General features: G+C 51.1%; 1 protein-coding gene across 1 annotated transcript in view; it reads right to left on the reverse strand.

The window, feature by feature from the left end:
• Positions 1-12,588: 12,588 nt before the first annotated feature.
• PPRC1 (PPARG related coactivator 1) overlaps positions 12,589-20,690 on the reverse strand; it is a 176,793-nt gene continuing 168,691 nt past the window's right edge. Inside the window, exon 14 of the mRNA XM_069611599.1 lies at positions 12,589-13,028. Coding sequence (XP_069467700.1) covers positions 12,931-13,028 — 98 coding nt within the window. The 3' untranslated portion in view covers positions 12,589-12,930. The remainder of the gene's footprint in view (positions 13,029-20,690) is intronic.

The following is a 20,690-nucleotide window of genomic DNA, read 5'->3' on the forward strand; positions in this document are numbered from 1 at the left end:
TGAATATAAGAATACGTAGCAGTACACATGCACAACCACGGGAGGTGGCAAAAGGCTCAATATCAAGCAATACAACAATTCAACATTAAGCAACTCTTACCTCCTCACCAGGCTAACCTTAGGCGAACAGGTTGCGCAGCACTGCCTGGCCGACTCTGGACTCCTCCCTGGAATCCCAGTCGACGCAGTAGAATCTCGTGAAGGTGTGCGTTGACCTCCACGTAGCAGCCCTGTAGATGTCGAGCAGGGGCACACCAGACAGGAACGCCGTAGTAGCAGCGATCGCTCTGGTCGAATGGGCCCTCGGATGGCCTGGCAACGGTTGGTTTGCCAACCGGTGACAGTGCATGATGCAGCCGGAGAGCCATCTGGAAATGGAAGTCTTCGAGAGAGCCTTCCCTTGATTCACAGGTCCAAAGTTCATAAACAGCTGTGATGTCTTCCGAAAACTCTTCGTGCGGTCCACGTAGAACTTCAGCGCTCTAGCTACATCCAGCGAGTGCAAAGTCCTCTCAGCCGGCGACTAAGGCGACGGGAAGAAAACTGGCAACACCAAGGGCTCATTGAGGTGGAAGTCCGACGGCACCTTGGACATGAAGGAGGGGTGCGTCCTCAGCACCACCCTCGTGTCGTGAAAAGTATGGAGGCTTGCAAGACAGGGCCTGGATCTCTCCCACTTGTCGTGCAGAGGTGATGGCCACGAGGAATGCTGTCTTCCACAACAGAAACTTCAACGGCACTGAATGCATAGGCTCGAATGGGGCCCCCATGAGCCTGGTCAGCACCACGTTGAGCTCCCATGCCGGAACAGTCCTTTCATAAATTCCTTCACAAGACGATGAGACGACAAGGACGCCCGTCCTGTAGTTCTGGTGTAACGTGAGACGGCAGCCAGGTGTACCTTGATGGAAGCATGAGATAGGCCAGCCTTGGCCAAAGACAGTAGGTATGGCAATACTTGAGGGGCCGTAATCCGCAGAGGGTTAATCTTCTGTGCATGGCACCAGACAGAGAACCTCTTGCATTTATGTCCGTAACACTTGAGAGTTGAGGATGCCCTGGCCTTTGCAAGAACCTCTCTGCATTCGGCCGGGATGTCGTATCCTCCAAACTCTAGTGCTGCAGGAGCCAGGCCTGCAAGTTCAGCGACTCTGGTTCATGAAGAATGGCGCCTCCTTCTCTAGAGAGAAGATTTGCGTCCGTCCGCAGCTTGACTGGTGTGGCCGCTGACAAGTCCGGGAACCAGATCTGCCTCGGCCACGCCAGTGCAACGAGGATCATCCTGCACCGGGACCTCTTGAGCTGGTTGACGAGCCGGACTAGCAACGGCGGGAATGCATAAAGGAACAGGCCGTCCCAGGGGAACGAGAAAGCATCGCCCATGCTCCGTGGTTGTGGAAACCTGCTGGCGAACCTCCGGCACTTGGAGTTTGCCGCCGTCGCGAAGAGATCGATCTGGGGTATGCCCCATCGTCGGAAGAGTTGGTCCACTTGATCCCGGCGTAGTTCCCACTCGTGGCACGAGCGCAGCTCTCTGCCGAGAGAGTCGCGATGGTGTTTATCCCTGCCAGATGAAAGGGTACCAGAAACATCCCTTGGGCGACGGCCCAATGCACAGATCCTGGGCTTCCTTGGATAGGGCAGGGGATCTGGTTCTGCCCTGCTTCCGAATGTAAAACATTGTGGTCGTGTTGTCGGTGAAAATCCTCACCACCTTGCCCTTGAGGGACGGAAGGAAGGACCCGAGGGCCCAGAACACTGCGCAGAGCTCCAAGATGTTGATGTGGAGAGTCTTCTCATCCAGGAGCCAAAGGCCTCTCGCGTGGAGACCCCCGGTGTGCGCTCCCCAACCTTCCAGGGAGGCATCCGCCGTCACCTGGTGGGCCGGGGCTAGGAAACCTGTTCCTGCTGTCAGATGAGCACGGACACCCCACCATCGTATCGCCTGACAGAACGCTTCGTCGAGCAGGATCCTGTCCTCGAACCTGCCCGTCTGGATCCAGTGGGCGTCGAGGAATTCTTGCAAGGGCGGCATCCGAAGTCTGCAGTGGGGCACCAGATAAATGCAGGAGGACATCATTCCAAGGAGGGACTTGATAGACCTCACTCTGGCCACGTCCGTGGCCAGCAGACGTTGCACCTTTCCTAGGAAAGTCCTTATCCTTTCCTCCGATGGGGAGGCCCGCCGGGCCACTGTGTCGAGCTGTGCTCCCAGAAACAGGGCGACTTGCGACGGGACCAGGTGGGATTTTGGAAAGATGGAGAACCCCAGGTCTGTGAGCAGCTGGACGGTCTTCGCAGTGTGTTCCACGGCGAGCTCCCTTGTCCTTGCCCGTATGAGCCAGTCATCCAGGTAGGGGTAGACGTGGATCCCCTGCAGGCGCAGCCGTGCCGCCACCGGTGCTAGGCACTTGGTGAACACCCTGGGCGCCGATTGTAATCCGAACGGGAGGACCTTGAACTGGTAGTGCTGCCCTTTGACCACGAACCTGAGGAACTTTCGGTGTCTCTTTAGAATAGGGATGTGGAAGTAAGCATCCTCCAAGTCCAACGACGACAGGAAATCACCCTCCTCCAGCTGTTCAGGACGAGCTCAATGGCACCTTTCCTGAGCATCACCCTTACTTCCAACAGCAGTTGGGGGACGTGATTTGCCTTCCTGGCCACGGCAGGAATGCGGGGGCACCTCTTCTGGAACTCGAGGGCGTGCCCCAGGGCCAGGGCGTCCAGCACCCAACGGTCGGTGGAGATGGACTCCCACACGCTGACGAACTTCATCAGCCGGCCTCCCACCAGGGTGCTTCGGCGGGGTCCCGACCAGACGGTCGGTTCAATCTTGCTTGGAGGCCGCTTTGCCTCCTTGACCACCTTGGCGACGACGGCGGGATCCACCTGACTTGCCGCGTCCCCTGTAGGCCTCCTGCGACGAAGACCTTGCCGCTGGCTTCCTTGGAGGCACCCTGTCTGCCTCCGGAGCTCCGAAAGGACTGCTGTCGCTGTTGGAGTACACCTAGTGCACGGGCCGTCTCAGTGTCCGTCTTGATCGCCTGAAGGGATTCATCAACCGCCTTGCCAAAAAGGTTGTTCCCATCGAAAGGCATGTCCAAAACCTTGGTCTGAACGTCCTGGCGGAAATCCGTCGCATTGAGCCATCCTCCTCGTCTCAGGCAAACGCTGTTGCCCAACTGACAGAAACCGGTGTCGGCGATGTCCGTAGCCACTGTAATGGCGTGGTCCGAGGCAATCTCACCTTCTTGCAAGATTTCCAGGGCCTCAGCCCTCTTGGCATCTGGAAGGAAGTCCAACAGAGGGGCGATCTTGAACCACAACTCCCTGTCGTAGCGGGCTATGATGGCCAGGGGGTTGGCCGCCTTGATGGTCGTCGCTGCAGATGAGATGACCCATCGTCCCATTGCATCCAGCTTCCTACCCTCGCCGTCCGGAGGGGAGGTTGAAGTCGAGGCCGATGCCCCCCCGCTTTCTTCTTGGCCGCCGCCGAAACGACCGAGTCCGGGGTAGGTTGCGCCCTAAGGCACAAAGGGGCAGAGTCGGGGACCCAGTACTTCTCGTACCGGTCCCTCTTCGCCGGAGCCATGGCAGGGTTCTTGAGGAGGGCGAGCCCCTCATCCCAGATGTCATCAAGAAGCAGTACGGCGAGGGCCGTCTTCCTTTTAGCCTTGCGCCATTGGTAAAGGAATCCCTCCTTTTCCTCGGGCCAGAGCTGGAAGAGCTCAGATGCCCTGGAAATCATTGCATGGAAGGATCCAATCTCGTCGGGCGGGGACGCCCGGGCAGGGGGTGACATGTTCCGTCGTCATCCATACCCGTCGTAGTCATGTCCATGCCTGTATCATCCCCGTGGGTAGTGGACCGGGGGGAAGGCAGAGAAGGCCGCAGAGGCGGAAGAGGAGGACTAGGATGCGTCGTCGTCCTCTTAAGTGGTGGGCTCTCGAAGGTCCTGGCTCCGGTTCCTCCGTCGGGTCTGGCTCAGGCACCTCCGTCGGGGGAAGGGGCAACCTAGTCCTTATCTCCGAGCATAAGGACTGGATGGCTGACAAAATGGCCGCCGAGGTGTCCTGCGGAGCCGGAAACGACGGGAGCGAGGGCTCTTGAGGAACCTCGTCTGTGTCACCGTCGCCCTCGTAGTCGCCTCGTCGTGATCCCTCCCGATGGGCTGGGCCTCCTCCACGACTTGGATGAGCTCTTCAGAGGTCGTGTCCGTATCCACGACGGCCACCAACCCCTCCCCCACCCTTTCCAATGAGGACCTTGGGGGGGGGGGGGTCTTCTCGATGGGCCTGAAAGACTCCCCCCCCCCCCCCTCCGCAGTGGCAGGGAGACTCTGGTACCTGAGGGTGCCTCCACTGGTGTAGCCTCCACAGGCTGAGCCAGGGCCGCGGCGACATCCTCACCTTCTGTACGCCTGGGGCATTCACCTTTGGGGGAGGGTCCGAGCCTCGCTCCCCCTCTGCCGGAATCTTCGAGATCGACCGGGGCCTCTCCAGAAGCTTCGCCGGGTTCTCAGACTTCCTCTTACCCGAGCCAGAGCGTTGGCTCGTGGTCGATGGCACCGGGGAGGATGCGCCCTGCCTGGCAGCCAAGGAGCCCGACCGTTCAGCGCTCCCGGTGCCCGCGGACTCTGCCTTTTGTTGGGCCCCTGTCGCCGGTGCACCCTCACAGGACTTAGAAGACCGCTCAGACTTTTTTCTTCTCGCCTGGCGGGCTGTTACCTTCCAGCTAGTTGGCGAGACGGAGGTGGCGATCCTTCACGGTCCGCTCCGACATGTTCCCACAAAATGCGCAGTCCTTTTCCTTGTGCGTCTTGTCCTCATGGAGGACAAGAGAGGCATAACGAATGCTCGTCCTCCTTGAAAATGTTCTGAAGCTGGCATCCAGGGCAGGTCCTGAACAGCTTCCCTGGAGTCGAGCTCCCTTTCTCCTGGGCCATGTCCGGGGTAGGCCTCGGAACTTCTGGAATCCTCCAAAAGCGTAACTCGATGAAATCTTCACCCTTGAGGGGCGTAGAAACTCCGAAACGGATCCCCGTTGATCGGAAGTAGAAACGGTGGAGCTTGAGGCTCTATTTAACCGAAAAAATGAGAAAATCTCCTGAAAAAAGCGTAAAAACGCAGCAAAAGCTCGAGAGCTAAGCACGAGGACTCCCAACACTTGAACGTGCGGTAAAAATCTGAGGATGGCTGCCAGGGGCAGGGCTTAGGGAGAGGGCAGTCATTGGCTGGGGGCAGTATGACCCAGAGACCAGTGATTGGTTACTACTGAGAAAGACAGATCAGAAACGAAACCGATACTGATTTTTTCTATACCGAGGATTCCCGGCCTGACGACGGGGAATATTCATGAGCATGTGAATCCATGCCAGACCCCATGCTGGAGAACAATGGAACTACATCAGCTGGTCAAAGGAGCAACCCACACGGCAGGACATACACTAGACGCAATCTGCGCCAACAGAAAACTAATTGCCACAGCACCACCAATTCAGATCCTCTGGAGCGACCACATCCCATTCATAATCACATTACCCTCCCCAATTACCAAGAAACAAAAGCTACCAACCATCATGAAAAGAAACTGGAGAACCACAAAAACTCAACGGAACTGGAGATCACCAAACCACAAACTACCATGAGCAAAGCTGACCTAGATACTGAAATAGATATACTTCACAACTGGATCACCACAACAATTGACGAGATCATAAGAGAAAAAGCCTTCAATCCATCCCGCAAAAGAGCAACGGCAAAATGGTTCACCCCACTACTAGGTGCCATGAAAAGGGAAAAAACTAGAATGGAGGATAATAAAGCCTGCAGAAACAAACTTCTGCAACATAACCGTTCGTACAAAAAGGAATTCCAAAAAGCAAAAAGAAAATATTACGACAACAGAATCCTCAAAGCACCAAACCCCCAACTGTTTAAATAAAAAACCCAGCCAGTTGCAACAACACTCCAATACCATCGAAGAAATTATGCAATGACCTCGCAGACCACTTCAAACATAAAATCATGACTATCCAACAGACCATGCAACCACTACACTGAAGACACTGACCGATGCAAGGAACACCAGAACAAACTCCAAAACTTCCCACACATCAGTGGAGCCTTTCATCAAACTCGTAAACCAAAGCAACAAATCTGGCTCCCTCGCGGATCCCTAACCCCCTGACAGCTACAAATCAATCCTCGCACAATGAAAACCAATGGAATACTACAGGAACGTCCTCAACCAATCGATCTCAACAGGAAGAGTGCCTCAAGCCTTCAAATCAGCATACATCAAACCACTCTGACACAACAGGAAACGTAGACGTCCTCTCCAACTACAGACCCATCGCCAACATCCTCTAAACCAGCTAAACTCCTGGAAACGCACATGTACAGAACCCAAGACTTCATAGAAGAACATCGCCTGTTAAACCAGGCACAAATAGGCTTCAGACCAATGAGGGGAGGGGAGGAGGGGACAGAAACTGCACTTATTGCATTCTGGGATGACCTAAAGGCGAACGCAGACACAAACCGCACCGCTCTGATACTTCTAGATCTCTCTGCAGCATTTGACAGTCAACCATAACATCCTTATGAGACGAAGAATTCAGAATCACTGACAAGGCCTTACTTTGGGCCAGATCCTTCCTAACGAATAGAACAGAAACAATACGGGTAAAACCTTACAAATCAAGCCCTCGAGAATCATCATTGCGGAGTCCCACAAGGATCATCTTTCTCGCCACTTCTATTCAACATCTACCCATCAAAGCTAATCAACATCGAAAGACATGGCCTCACCTGCTACAACTACGCAGACACACAAATAATCTACAAAATACAAGACTTACAAGAAGACAATGCAACACTAGAGAACTGCCTTCGTGAAATATAAAACTGGATGAACTTTAACTACCTCAAACTCACCCAGGCAAAACAGAAATAATGATCATCACAAAAAACGGAGAAGACAACCTCTACATCCCATGGCCAACTGAACTTGGTGTAACCCAACCCCATCAACTGTAAAAACCTGGGAGTCCTGATTGTTGACAAACTCACTCTAGAGCCACAAGTAAACGCCCTAATCAAAAAATCCTTTCTCCCGTGATCTGTTAAAAGGATCCTACCATTCCTCTCGTTCACCAAAACAACTGCCGTCATCACCCTCATGTCCAGACTACGCCAACAGCCTATATCTAGGCCTGCCTGAACGACTCCTAAATAAACTCTAACACATACAAAATCTGGCGGCCAGACTACTCAAACTACCTCGAAGAGAACGACCAAGGTGCAGAATTCATCAGAAGAAAACTAAATGTACATCACAATGCAAGGCCACTCGGTCCAGCAGCGATATCCGTTTGGAACCCAAACCATACAACAAGAGAACTATCGAGTATCCTTTTCTCACCTCGCCCCAAAAACCTGGAACGAACTACCAAAGAACATAAGGAACACAATAGAACACCTACAATTCAGGAAACTCCTCAAATCATGGCTCTTCATAACCAGAATGCATAGCTCTTACGTCGGTGATATTACTGCAAAGTTGTTTGCTCTACAATATGCGTGAAAAGAGGAGTAAGGCACGCAAGCCGAAGGCGGGAATAAGGACCCCTTGACAGACTTGAAATGGTGAGGGAACGCTGTACCAACCCAGTGGGCAGGAGGAGTTGCCTCAACCAGTCCAGAGGTGGAGGTGGGTATCACCAGAAACAGCCCAGAGAAAGTGTCCCCATTGTAGAAGTGTGAAATCACTACAATGTATGGAATATATATGCATTTCTAGCATGTTTGTTTGTTTTGGAGATGGAGCATTTTGCTCCCCATTTTCAAAGTTGGTGGTAAAAAACATTTTTGGTAAAGTAAAAAAAGTAAGAAAATGCTCATTAGGAATGGGACTAAGCAAGTAAACATTTTTCTGATGCTTGTTAATTTGCTTAGAATCACATGCTGTGCATATGTTAATGTTAAAGGTATTTATATAGCGCACCATCACCAACGGAGTTGGTCTACAGGCGCTCAGGCGGATCTGTAAAGAAAGGTGGACAGGGTGGGTTAGTGGGTGAAGAAGGCGTAGGAAAGTGAGAGATTGTGTACTGTTGGCAGCTTCAGTTTGGTCAGTGTCGAGTCAATGGTCCCTCAAAGGCCTCCGTCGAGGGTGACATCATCAGGTGTATAAGTAGCATGCGCAGCACCCGTTGGCCTCAGTTTTGTTTTTCTGCAGTATACGTTGCTTCGGAGATTCAGCGCGCCTCGAGTTCTGTGAAGAATAGTAAATAACGAATATGCCCTTGTCGCCAACCACGACTCCGAAATCGGGTTTCAAAAAGTGCAAGTCGTGCGGTTCAAAAATGTTGATTACAGACCCGCACCGAGAGGGGGTTTTTTTGCCTCGGAGAAGGCCACGACATGGAGGCCTGTACAAAGTGTTCAGCAGAACGTGCTCTGATCAGCCAATCGTCCAGATAGGGGTAGACGTGAATCCCCCCCCTCTCCTGAGGTGCGCTGCCACCACTACCATCAGTTTGGTGAAGACCCTCGGGCAGAGGTCAATCAGAATGGCAGGACTCGAAACCGATAGTGTGAGTTGCCAACTACGAACCTCAGGTATTTTCTGTGCTTGAGGTGAATCGGCACATGAAAATAAGCATCCTGGAGGTCCAATGACACCAACCAATCCTGGAGTTGAAGGATTGGAAGGATCTGAGAAAGGGTAACCATCTTGAACTTGTCCTTGCTGAGGAACTTGTTCAAGTTTCTTAAGTCCAGGATGGGTCTCAGTCCTTTTTGGGGATCAGAAAATACAGGGAGTACCATCCCTTGTTCCTCTCTGCTGCAGGTACCGGTTCTATAGCACCTTTCTCCAGCAGGGTTAAAACTTCCTGCTGTAGGAGCGGGTCTGAAAACTTCAAAGGGTGTCTCCTTGGATTGCTTTGAGGTTGCATTAGAAAAGGAAGGCAGTAACCTTGGGCTATTTCTAGAGCCCAAACATCTTAAGTAATGGCTTGCCATCCTTGCAGATGCTGACACAGCCTGCCTCCTTCAGGCGTCTTGTGATGCAAGTCCTCAAAGTGGTTTTGAGGCGGTTGCTGCAGCCGTTGATGGCAGAGAGGCTGGAGCTGGCTTTGCACGTTTTCCTCGTACACCACAAGTGGCCTTTCTCTGGCCCCTTTGAATGGCCATTCCTCTCGCCTTACCATATGAGTAGTAACGATCGGATCTTCCCCTCCAAGATTGACCTGGTGCACGAAAAGGCTGAGGTTGCCTGATGGCAGCTCCCAAAAACTTGGCAGCTGCTTTTGAGGTCTGCAACCTCAAGGTTCTCGTCAGCCTTGCTGCCAAAAAGGTGAGACCCATCAAAGGACATGTTCAGGAGATGGTTCTGCACGTCTGGTGCGAAACCAGACTTCCTTAACCAGGCAAATCTGCGCATTACTATGCTAGTGCCCATGGACCTGCTCACGCCATCTACAGTGTCCAATCCAGATTCAAGGGATTACTGCATAGCCTACTTTCCATCTCCATCGATGGCTAGGAATCCTTCCCTTTCGTCCCCTTCTGGTATGTGCTCCGCCACCATCGCAATGCACTCCCACAGTGTACGAAAACTTTGCCAAGGCACATGTGGAGTTGGCTGATTTTAACGCCATACTCCCAGCTGAAAATCCCTTCCGTACCCAGCCATCCACACGATTATCATCCCTGGCGGGATAGAAGGATACGCCAGTTTGTTAGAAGCTGTGGCTGCCTGTATGACAAAACTCTCGGGAGTGGGATGTTTAAACAGATAGCTGGGGTTGCTACTGGCGGGGCAGTATTTTGAAGTAAGTGATTTATTCACTGGCGAAATAGAATCCGGAAGTCTCTCAATTTTTGGCCACCTTATTTTGCAAGGCTACGTGAAAAGGTAGTATTGGGTCTTCAGTAGGACCATGATCCAATATGTCCGTTAGATCATCTTGGATGAATTGGGCTGGAGGTCTGGCCCATCCTAAATAATCTATTACCTTTGTCATTAGTTGACAGTATGACGGACTGGAATGTTCTCCTGGTTTCCGGTCTACCAAAGTCATTTTCAGGAGATGTATCAATACCACTCACATTGTGCAGTGATTCAACCAAATCCCTCATCCTGCTTTCTTCTGAAATCAGGCATTCTGGGACATTTGGGGTGCCATATTCTAGCCCAAAAGGTACATTCGCCTCATCAGATTTTTCCTGTTCCTCAAAAATTGAGGTCAGGGACTTGGAAAAACTCCTTAGGCAGAGGTTTGAAAACCTTTTCTGGGAGAGGTAATGGAGTATTAATGGGTCCTGAAGGCATTACAGGTCTTGTAGCCTTCCCTTTCCCTGGCTGATTTTTGCCTAACTGGAGGTTTCGGCGTTGAAGGCTTCGGGGTCGACAAAGGCGCCGGCGTAATACCAGTCTTCGACGGCGCCGGCTTCGAGGCGCTCTTCGAAGACTTGCCCTTCGAGGTATGTTCGGTCTCGTATGGCGTCGGTGACCTAGAGCGGTCGACTCGAGCGGCTTTTCTCGCTCGGCATCCTAGAAGGTTCTCTATCCTTCCTCTTTCGATCACCCGGGCTCGAGGGTGCACGAGTGTTGGAGCGATGATGCTCCCGGCCGGCTTCCGAGGAAGGCGCGGACCAAGGCTTCGCTTTCTTGAACACCATAATTTTGACCCTGAATGCTTCCCATTCTTCGGATGACTGTTTAGTGGGACATTTCATTCTTTTTGGGGGATTCGTCCGAGGAAGAGGTGTGGGGGGCCTGTGGCGTGCTTTCTTCGATTTCTTTCGTCAAAGACGAGCGATGGGAATCGCTTCGGGATCTGAACCGATGCCTTTTGCGTTGAGATTTCTCCTCACAGGACATTGACTCGACACTCTAGGCTTTACGGTCGAATTTATGACCTACCTCTGTAGTTTTCCCCTCCTCTCTCGCAAGGCCTTCCCCGTCATCTCCTGACACTTTGTACAAGCCTCCATGATGTGGCCTTCTCCGAGGCAAAAAAAACCTCTTGGTGGTGGTCTGTAATCAACATTTTTGAACCGCACGACTTGCACTTTTTGAAACCCGATCTCGGGGTCGTGGTCGGCGACAAGGACATATTCGTTATTTACTATTCACAGAACTCGAGGCGTGCCGAATCTCCGAAGCAACGTATACTGCAGAAAAACGGAACTGAGGCCAAAGGGTGCCGCGCATGCTACTTATACACCAGATGAAGTCACCCTTTATGGAGGCCTTCGAGGGACCATCGACGCACAGCGCCCTCTGCCGAGAATTTTTTCCCCAAAACAGCCAAAGCTGGATGGAATACATCTAAGATGAGGAATACTTTGGAGGACACAATCCACTCGAATGGCATGTTATGAAGTGTTTGCTAGAAGCCCCGACTTGTTCCCAAACACACAGAACTGTGGACATTAAATTGTGCCTTTTGATGCACACCTTTTTTGCTTTCATCAACTTTCACCCCTCTTGGACTTCCATTAGCTCCCTGAAAGCATAGATACACAATCCTATATCACCCATGTATTTTCTTCGAATTGTCTCCTCCCAGTTTACTTTTTGTAACCATGACTTTCTTGGAGTTTTGCTAAAAGATTTTTATTTATTTATAAATGTATTCCGCCCTACCCCATTGTTTCATTTTTTGAACACAACTAGCTTGTATAATAAAGTAGGCTGTGTCTTTTTTAAAGTCTTAAGATGTTTTCACATGGTTTATGGTTATAATACCGAATTAATAAATCTCGAAAAAAAGGCAGAAAAAATATCGAATTTTTTTTATGACGTTTTTTTCGAAATGGGGGTCCCCCCCTAACCCCCCTTTTTTTCTATTTTTTTCTCTTTTAACCCTTTTTTTACTTACCTGACCCAAAAAATACATATTTGTTATTTGTTATTCGAGATTTTTTTTCTGCCTTTTGACCGACCACCGTTTCACATTTACATTATATTGCTTTGTAGAAGGCACATAAGTGTTTTACTGTCAATCACTGATATTTTATAAGTAGTTGCTACAAAAAAGGTAAATATTACATTCTAAAATGGTTGCTCCCCCCCCCCCACAGGAGCCAGAGGGCTTTTTTGTTGGCAGGCAGTCTTGCAGATGTGTTAAGTGCATTTCACCAACGCCACAGATCACCACTTCCAGGTTTTGAAAAGAAAAGGGCACATGAATATTGGAATACCGCTCTGGACAAAGTTGGAACTATTGATGCAACTACCATGTTGGCAACTTGTTTCAGCCACACCAGAGATAATTTTAGTATGTTTTTCAATACCATGGTTGAGAAAAAGAACAAAGTAATACACATTTTAAAACCAGTTATTTTTTAAAGCTAAAAAGGTAAGCCACTAGTAAAATAACCAGCAATTCAATTCCCACGTAACTAATAGTTTTACTGCATTATATTGCCAAACAGATAACCGCTGCATAAGGCCATAATGAAACTGCTATACCAAAGAATTCCGTTCTGTAAATTGCAACCCAGAATGAAAGAAAAACGGCAAGAGGAAGGCATGAAAATTGTGCTGGATTAAAAAAACAGTAGTCAGTCATTTTTAAAGTATTTTATTGTTTTAATCTGCATAGTGATTCATTTAATGTACAGTATTTGGTTGTAAACTCACGATTTTCAATTTATTTTTGAGACTGCAAATTAACACTTGTTAAATACCATTAAAAAAAAAGTCCATAAAAAAATGATTTGTTTTGTGCACTTTTTTATGATTTTTGTATTTAATTATAAAACTGCGCACTTTTGCATCACTGAGCAGCTTTGCTTATTTTCTACATAGTGGAAGGTATTCACCAATATCTCCTTTGAGGTAAAATAAATCTTTAATATATATTTTGTTTTTACATGTTTTATATTGGAGGCTTGTTTGCGATGAATGTTACCTCCGGATGCTCTTCTGTGCCTGTTTTAGTAATGTATCGAAGTCAAGAGACTCAAATTTATTTTTCACAGGATCATAATCCCCTCTGTTAGAATCTGAAAAAAGAAAATCATGTTATTTGCCAGGCAACTCGACATTTAGTTTATTGCACTACACAGAAAAAAAAATTCACTTGGATTGAAGAATGACCCAACTAGATGGGAAACTAGACAAAGAAGCATGAACAAATGAGAAAACAAAAGTCTGGTTAAAAATGTTACTTCGGGGGGCGCTGTTGTGCAAGATGGGGAGGTAGTCTGCTTGGTTTCCAACTCTGCTCCGACAGCAGACTGTCGAGGCCGTAGGTGCCTCCAGACAGCACAGATACAGCAGTCTATGCAGAAATAGTCGTCAGAAAGGCTTGGTAGTGCGAGGAGCCCTTCAGGGGAATGTGTGGAAACTCCAGAGGAGAGAGCCTGGCCCAGACCTTTGAGGAGCTGGTGGAAGAAAGATGGCGGCGTGTGCCGATGGCCACAGCAAGTGATTAGGGCTGCAGCGGGAGCAAGGAGCCAGTGAGGGGCCTGGACATTGCTGGTGTGGTGGTGGAAATTGAGTCACAGCGAAGCGCCTGAAGGTCAGGACCCACGTGGGAGCTGGATGTTGGCGAGAAGCCTCTGCACAGTCCCGAGGCAATGCTGGTGAATGCAGCAGGGAGAGGGGGAGGGCCGGTTGTGACAGTGGTTGGCTCCTACCCATTCTATCAGCATGAACTGTGTCCACACTCCTCCCCCGCAGGGAACCAGCCTGAGAAGGCCGAGGGGCAGCCATGAGGGCTAGCACAGCCTGTGGGCTGAAGACTTTCGAGGCCCACAAGGGGAAAGTGTACAGGAGCGTGGGGGAGAGGAGGAGCGAGCGCCACAAGAGGTGGACATAAGGTGCCGTAGTCTATGTTAAGACAGTTTTTCTGAAGTCCAACTAAGGGCTTAGTAAAACCATTCAACTGCAGCAGTACAAGACACCACTCTTAATATAAAGGCTGTACCAGCTGAGTTCATGGTAGCATAGACAGAGCAGCCAGGCTTATTTTAGGAGGGAGAGGGCTATAGAATCATTTCAAATGAAATTGTAATACTAATGGTCCAAAGAAACACTGAAACACCATGTACTGTAAAAAAATAGATTTATTTAAATACAAGTAGGCCAGATAAGTCTTGGGGAAATATAAAGAAAACACTATGCTTGAAGGCACACAGACCAAAGCATAACTTAATTTGGAGCACCCAACAGGAGTTCTAGGGAAGTCAAAACCAATAGTTAATTTTAGATTAACTTCAGTAATACCAGGGTAGTAGACCTTATCAGTTGTAACGAGACGCTCTGCCAAAAGAGAAAAAAAAAAATAGTAATATCAACTGGACAATATACTTTTCTGATCTAGTGAAACCAAGATTTTAGGAACAGTTATTCTAGGGGAGTTGGACCTTGGAGTGTAATATTTAATTACGGTTGCTTTTCAGTTCAGACTAAGGGAAGCAATAACTTATTTTAGGATAACAGTTATACTCAAGTTAAGTAAAATCTATACACTTGTTCAAGACCTATAAGCAACTTAAAGGCAGTTATAACCTAAAACTGTGTCTACAACAGACCAGGGAAAGCAACACCCAGAGTTACACTTTATGAATGACTCAACATTAATCTAGGTAGGTAAAACCTAATGCAGACTTATTCTGGCTAACAGCAAGTCAGGGGAAGTAAGACCCAGTTGGGGATACACATACTATTATCCCAACAGGAACAATAAAGTGTAAACAGCATTACATTTGGGAAAGAGGCAGCACCAATTCACAAGCGAGTAACAATCATATATACTTTTCAGAATAGTGCAACTCATTCAGGGTAAGCAAGAACTTTTGTAACTATTCAGAATGACATTTACCAACCAACTTCTTCTGCAAGTAATTATAAAAGTTACCAACTGTAGCGAATAACCTACTCTTAGTCCATAGTCCCCTTTCCTCCATACTGTATGGGCGTCCCTTTCAAGGGATGGAAGACGGAACCTTTTTCACCAGAAAAACCTTTTCCCTTTAAATTTTGAGGCGTGCGGTCCAGGGAGCATGCGCTGCCTTGACTCAGCCACCGGCGCCACACCTCAGTGCCCATTGACAAGTCGACAATAGATTTAACATTGCCCTATGACACGAGTATTATTAGGGTGGAGGTTGGTGGGACGTATGGCGGAAAGACTATGGACTAAGAGTACGTTAGTCACTACGGTGATTAATTACTCTTACGTCCCCTTTCCTCCATATTGTGTGGGCGATTACAACTGATTGTAGCCCCAGGGTGGAGAGCAGACCCTCCTTAAGCAAATGGGTTCCTGAGAACCGCCTGTCCGAAAGCCGCATCAGATCTAGAGCCGGCATCCAAACAGTAATGCTTGCAGAAAGCTGAGGGAGAGGCCCAAGTGGCCGCCCTGGTTTTGACTTGCCAGGGGACATGGCGCTGGAATGCGATGGCCGGTGCCTTGGCCCCGACTGGGTGGGCATGCAGGATGGCCGGGAGCGGCTTGTGCTGGCCCTCATACGCTTCTTTGATGGCAGAGACCATCCAGCGGGATATGTAAGCCCTAGAGGCCTGATAGCCTGGTCTTGAGCCCATGAAAGGGACAAGCAGGGCGTCCGATTTGTGGAAGCCCTTGGTCCTGTCAAAGTAGAATTTCAGGGCACGTCCTTGGGATCCAGGAAAAAATGTAGGAAGGACTAGTGGAAAGCAGACGGAACCTTGGGCAGAAATGCTAGGTGTCTGCAAGACTACCTGGTCCTTGTGAAAGGTGGTATATGGCTCAGAGGCGACTAGCCATCTTGATGGTAACCAGTCTGATGTGCATGGATGCCATTGGCTCAAACGGTTTGTGCGCCAGGGCGCCCAAAATTGTGTTAAGGTCCCACACCGGGTGCAGTCTGTTGACAGGCGGGTAGAGCCTGGCGAGTCCCATCAGATGTTGGACGATGGGGTTGGAGGAGGAGAAAATACCCTCCGAGTTCCTGTAAGCCCCAATGGCAGAAGTTGTCCACCTGTACGCCTGAATGACCGCGGTGCGCCGAAAAAGTGTACGTCGTCCAAGGAGTCTGCCCAGTGGGAGAATGTGGTCCATTTGCTTTTGTACTGAGCCCTGGTAGCCTTGCTCCTGACGCCCTGTACGATCTCCAGATTGGCCTGTGAGAGGCTAAGGTGGTGCACTGTTAACTGCTCAGTTACCACGCTGTGAGGGCTAGTTTACATGGCATGGGGTGGATGACTGCCCCCCTGCTAAACCAGATGATGTGCTGGGCCTGTTGGGGGGGGGGGGGGGGGGGGGGGGGAATCAGGGGCACTTCCGAGAGACTGAGCAGCTCCGAAAACCATGGCCTCGCCGGCCACCATGGAGCCATTAGAATGATTAGGAGTTGGCGAGACTCTTGATTTTGCAAATTACCCAGTAAATCAGGGGAGTAGGCGGAAAGGCATAGGCTTTCATGCCGGTCCACTGGAGGTGAAATGCGTCGCCCTGACCTTGCCAGGATGCGAAATGGGGCACTTCTTGTTGTGCCAGGTGGCAAAGAGATCCACCTGGGGGTGACCGCACCCGTTAAAAATCTCCGGAATGACGAGGTAGTTTAGCTGCCACTCGAATTGTCTGCTCCCAGTCTGCTAAGCCTGTCCGCTTCCAGGTTGGATTTCCCCGGAGGTGGACTGCCGCCGTGAGGTAAATGTAGTTTTCCAGGGCCCATTCCCACATGCTGATCGCCAGTCTGCACAGAGGGGATCTTGTGCTCCCTGCTTGTTGATGTAGTGCATGCTGGTCCAGTTGTCTGTCTGGATGAGGACCACCTTGCCCCTGTGAAGTGGTAGAAATGCCCTGAGCGTCAGCCAGATGGCGTTCAGCTCTAGCCAATTGATGTGGTATTTCTGCTCCTGTCGAGTCTAGGTGCCGTGGACCGAGATATCATCCAGGGTGACTCCCCAGCCATCGAGCAAGGAATCTTGGTGATGGTGGCTTTCGGAGAGGGTTGCAGTCTCTGGACCACCAAGTCAGGTCCGGGTGGAGAGATGGAGGAACATTGATCATCTCGAATTGAGAGCCCCGCTCCTGGTTCCTTGAGGCAGCGAAGTGCAGCTGAATCCGCCTTATCCTTAAGTCTTGTGTGCGGAGCGGCTAATAAGACCGCTGCCAGAAAACCCAGGAGATGTTGGTACCACCATGCCGAGGTCACCTCTGCTGAGGAAGCGGGCGGTGGCCCTCTTGATGGCCGAGATTTTGTCCTCCGACGGAAATAACTTCTCTGAGCACGTGTCCCAGATGAGGCCCAAGAACGTCTGCGTCGACTGCAGCTGTGACTTCTTGAGATTGAGCGAGAAGCCCAGATTGTGCAGTGTATTCATAAGGGCATGGGAAGAGTGTTGACCCGATTCCGGAGATGTAGCCCTGACGAGCCAGTCATTGAGTTATGGGTACATGTGGAGGCCCTGCGGAGGGCCGTCACCGCATTCATGAGTCTGGTAAATACCCTGGGGTGCCGAGTTGAGGACAAAAGGAAGGACCTTTTATTGAAAATGGTAGCCCATGATCCTGAACCGTAGGGAAGAACGATGGGGCTGCCAAAACAGGACGCGTCCTTCAGATCCAGGGAGCACAGTGTTCCCTGTCCAATGTCTCCGCTATAAAAGCTGGCATAACCAGCTTGAATTTTTGCAGGTGTAAGGAGAGTTTGAGGGTGGAAAGGTCCAGCACAACTCTCAGGCCCGCCTGGTTCTTCTTCTGAATGGCGAAAATCCTGAAGTAAAAGCCAAAGCCTCGCTGGGAGGCTGGGACTTCCGGTCGCTCGTAGAGAGCCAGGCAGTGGATCTCCGCCAAAAGACTTGCTGTCCCAACCTGTGTGAGAGGATGGAGGAGAGGGTGGGATAGGAAGGCGGTACCCCGTGGATACTACGGAGAGGGGCTCCGCGAAATTCTGGCACCAGAAATGTGCATGGAGAGCAAGTCTGCCCGCCACTGGAGACACGAAGGGGCGTGTCATGCCTTCTTTCCCTCAGAGGCTGTCGCTGAGGAGGGGGGACTGGAAAAAGCCCTTACAACCCCCCCACCCCTTTTTGTTGCTTGCGCCGGTTCTGAGACTGCAAGCAGTCCGGCGCCTGGATCTGCGTCGCTGGAAGCCACGGTACCCTCCGTATGTACAACCTTTCTGAGCGCTGCCGAGATTGAGTGTACGATTTGGGCATGGGCTTTGTAAGGATGGATAAAGACTTACCTGGTTGTGAGCCGTTTCTCTTTCTGTCCAGCTCTTCGTCTGTAGAGGAATGGAAGCGGTCCCCTCCCTCGAATGGAAGATCTAGTATGCGTTCCTGGACATCCGGGTTGAATTTTGTTGCCCGAAGCCAGGCTGTCCTCATGTCTGTGGCAATACAGATGGCACGGCCTGAGGTGTCAATATGGTCCACTATGGATTCCATGAGGTCATGCGCAACTAGCTTGACCTCAGCTAGCCCCGCCTTAAAACATGATCGACTCTGGGTGGGTAGTTCCGGGAGGAAGTCTGCAATTTCCCGCCATAATCTTTGATTGGAAGCCTCCAGCATGGCATTGAGCTGACTTATATGTAAAGAGGCATTTGAATAGTTTCTTGCCATACGCCTCCAAGATCTTTTCCTCAGCGGCGCTGCTAGGCAAGGAGGCGGCTGAGGACGACTGGGGCTTGGAGTATGGTGATGCTGCAGCGATCACCAAGGAGTGCACCTGAGGATGGGCCGAGAGCAAAAGTATATCCCCCCTTTCTCCCCCCCACCTGCCTGTACTTGGCGTCCAGGCGTAGATTGGCCAGGCCGAGTGGGTTTGAGCCAGCCCTTCTTGGCCAGGGAGACTACATCGGTCTGCATAAGAATCCCTGATTTGGCAGAGGGGTGTTGTGTGAGGACTTCAGCCAGAACCCCCTCTGCCGGCTGCTAGACCTCGGGCTGGGGTAGGCCCAGGTACTCGGCCAGCCCAGCAAGACGTTTGTGGAAGGCCCAGACTGAGGATGGCGTGTCTGGATCCTGATCCTCAGTCATCGTCCCTATCCTGCGGATCTGGAGGATCGTGGAGGAGTAGATGGCACCGGAGGCTGGGGAAAAGGGGCCTGCAGCCGGAGGCTGAGGAGGCGGCAGAGGTTGCAGAGTTGGCTCTGGAGGCTGCACCGGGGGCCCGATGGAGGAGTCTGTGGTGCTGCTAGCATGGCGGGAATGACTTCCCTGATGGCGTCTCGGAGAGCGCTCCTCCACAATGACTTCATGAGGCTGAGGAACCTCTTTAAGAAAACCTCACTGAATGAAGCGGTGGCAGGGGGTGCTGACGGGGTAGCGGGGGCTGCTGAGGCCGCTGCATACCCTGTCCATACGGACGCAAAGGAAAACTGCCGTGTGCGTAAGAAGGGTAGGCTGTAGGCCACGTACCTGGTTGAAGCCAGTCCCACCTTGACACTCGTTCTTTGCTGAATTCCTGGAATGGTGTCGACAGGTGCCTCTTTCTGGCGCAGTGGCCATTTTGTCGCGCTGCCTGCCACGTGCCTGCAACGCGTTCCTCTGCCCCTGGGCCCGGCCTCCTCCAAGACTTGTGTGTGGATCACAAGGCCTATCCTGCTCCTCGGGCCTAGGCCCGGTAGGTGACACCCTCGACCCGGGGGTCAATAGAGCTGCGCTTAGGCATGCCCCCTTGGGTGTATTGCCGGTAATAGGGCATAGCCCCCTCAGCCATTGTGCCGGTACAAGGGCGGAGCCCCTCGAGTGAAAACCTGGTGAAAGAACCTTCCGGTCCCTCAACACTGTCACCGGGAGGATCCCTCGGCCCGGGGGCCGGTAGCTGCAGTATCCTCGGTGCAAGCGTTGATAGAAGGACCGGTCCCTCCCGCGCGGGAGAGTCCCTGGGAAGGAGTCTCCCTTGCAGGGTGCGATGGAGAATATCGGCCCTACCTTGGGTCTGGATCGATGCTTCATGAAGGTCTTGAGAGCCTCTGGAGGCGACATCTGGAAGAGCTCCCTCCACCTGGCTAGTCTGTTCTTCAGCGCTTTCGAGGAGAGCGAGTCACACGCTGAACAAGATTGCCAACCGTGGTCTGGGCCAAGGCAACGTAGGCAGAGGGCGTGGGGGGTCTTAAGTTGGAAAGAGCCCATTGCAGGATGGACACCTGCTGAACCCTGTAGAAGTCGACATGCGCCGGGGAGGAGCGTGACGCCTGAGGACCGAGTACCTGAATGATGACAAAAATGAAGACAAAAGTATTGGTGCGTGGAATTACATGGCTGAAGCCAAACTCAGGAGCGCTGGTGAATTCTGCCTGTTCCCGTCGATGCAGAAAAGGGGACTGGGGTGTGGCGCCAGAGAGCGGGGTCAGGGCAGCGCGCCTCTAAATTTAAAGGGGAAGGTGGTCTTTCTGGTGAAAAAGGTTCTGTCTCCCGTCCCTTGGAAGGGACGCCCATACATTATGGAGTAACGGGGACGGGACGCAAGAGTAAGTACCTTTTAAACCCTTATTCTCTTTCTTAGGCAAAGAGGCCCAATCCTTCGAAGAATTTCCCTTATTCTTGGAGCATGAGCTCAGTGGCAGAGGGCCAATAGGGTCTAGTGTCCAACAGGCAGGTCAGGATAGGTTCTTAAGTAACAGTCAGAGTTCCTAAGGAAGACTGTTCAGTCAGTGAGTATTTTACTTTTATACTTAGTATGCAGGGTCCATGGGCTTCACAGAAGACACCCTAGCAGGATT

This window comes from Ambystoma mexicanum, chromosome 8 (assembly GCF_040938575.1).
Source record: "Ambystoma mexicanum isolate Mex_15411 chromosome 8, UKY_AmexF1_1, whole genome shotgun sequence".
NCBI classification, from domain to species: domain Eukaryota; kingdom Metazoa; phylum Chordata; class Amphibia; order Caudata; family Ambystomatidae; genus Ambystoma; species Ambystoma mexicanum.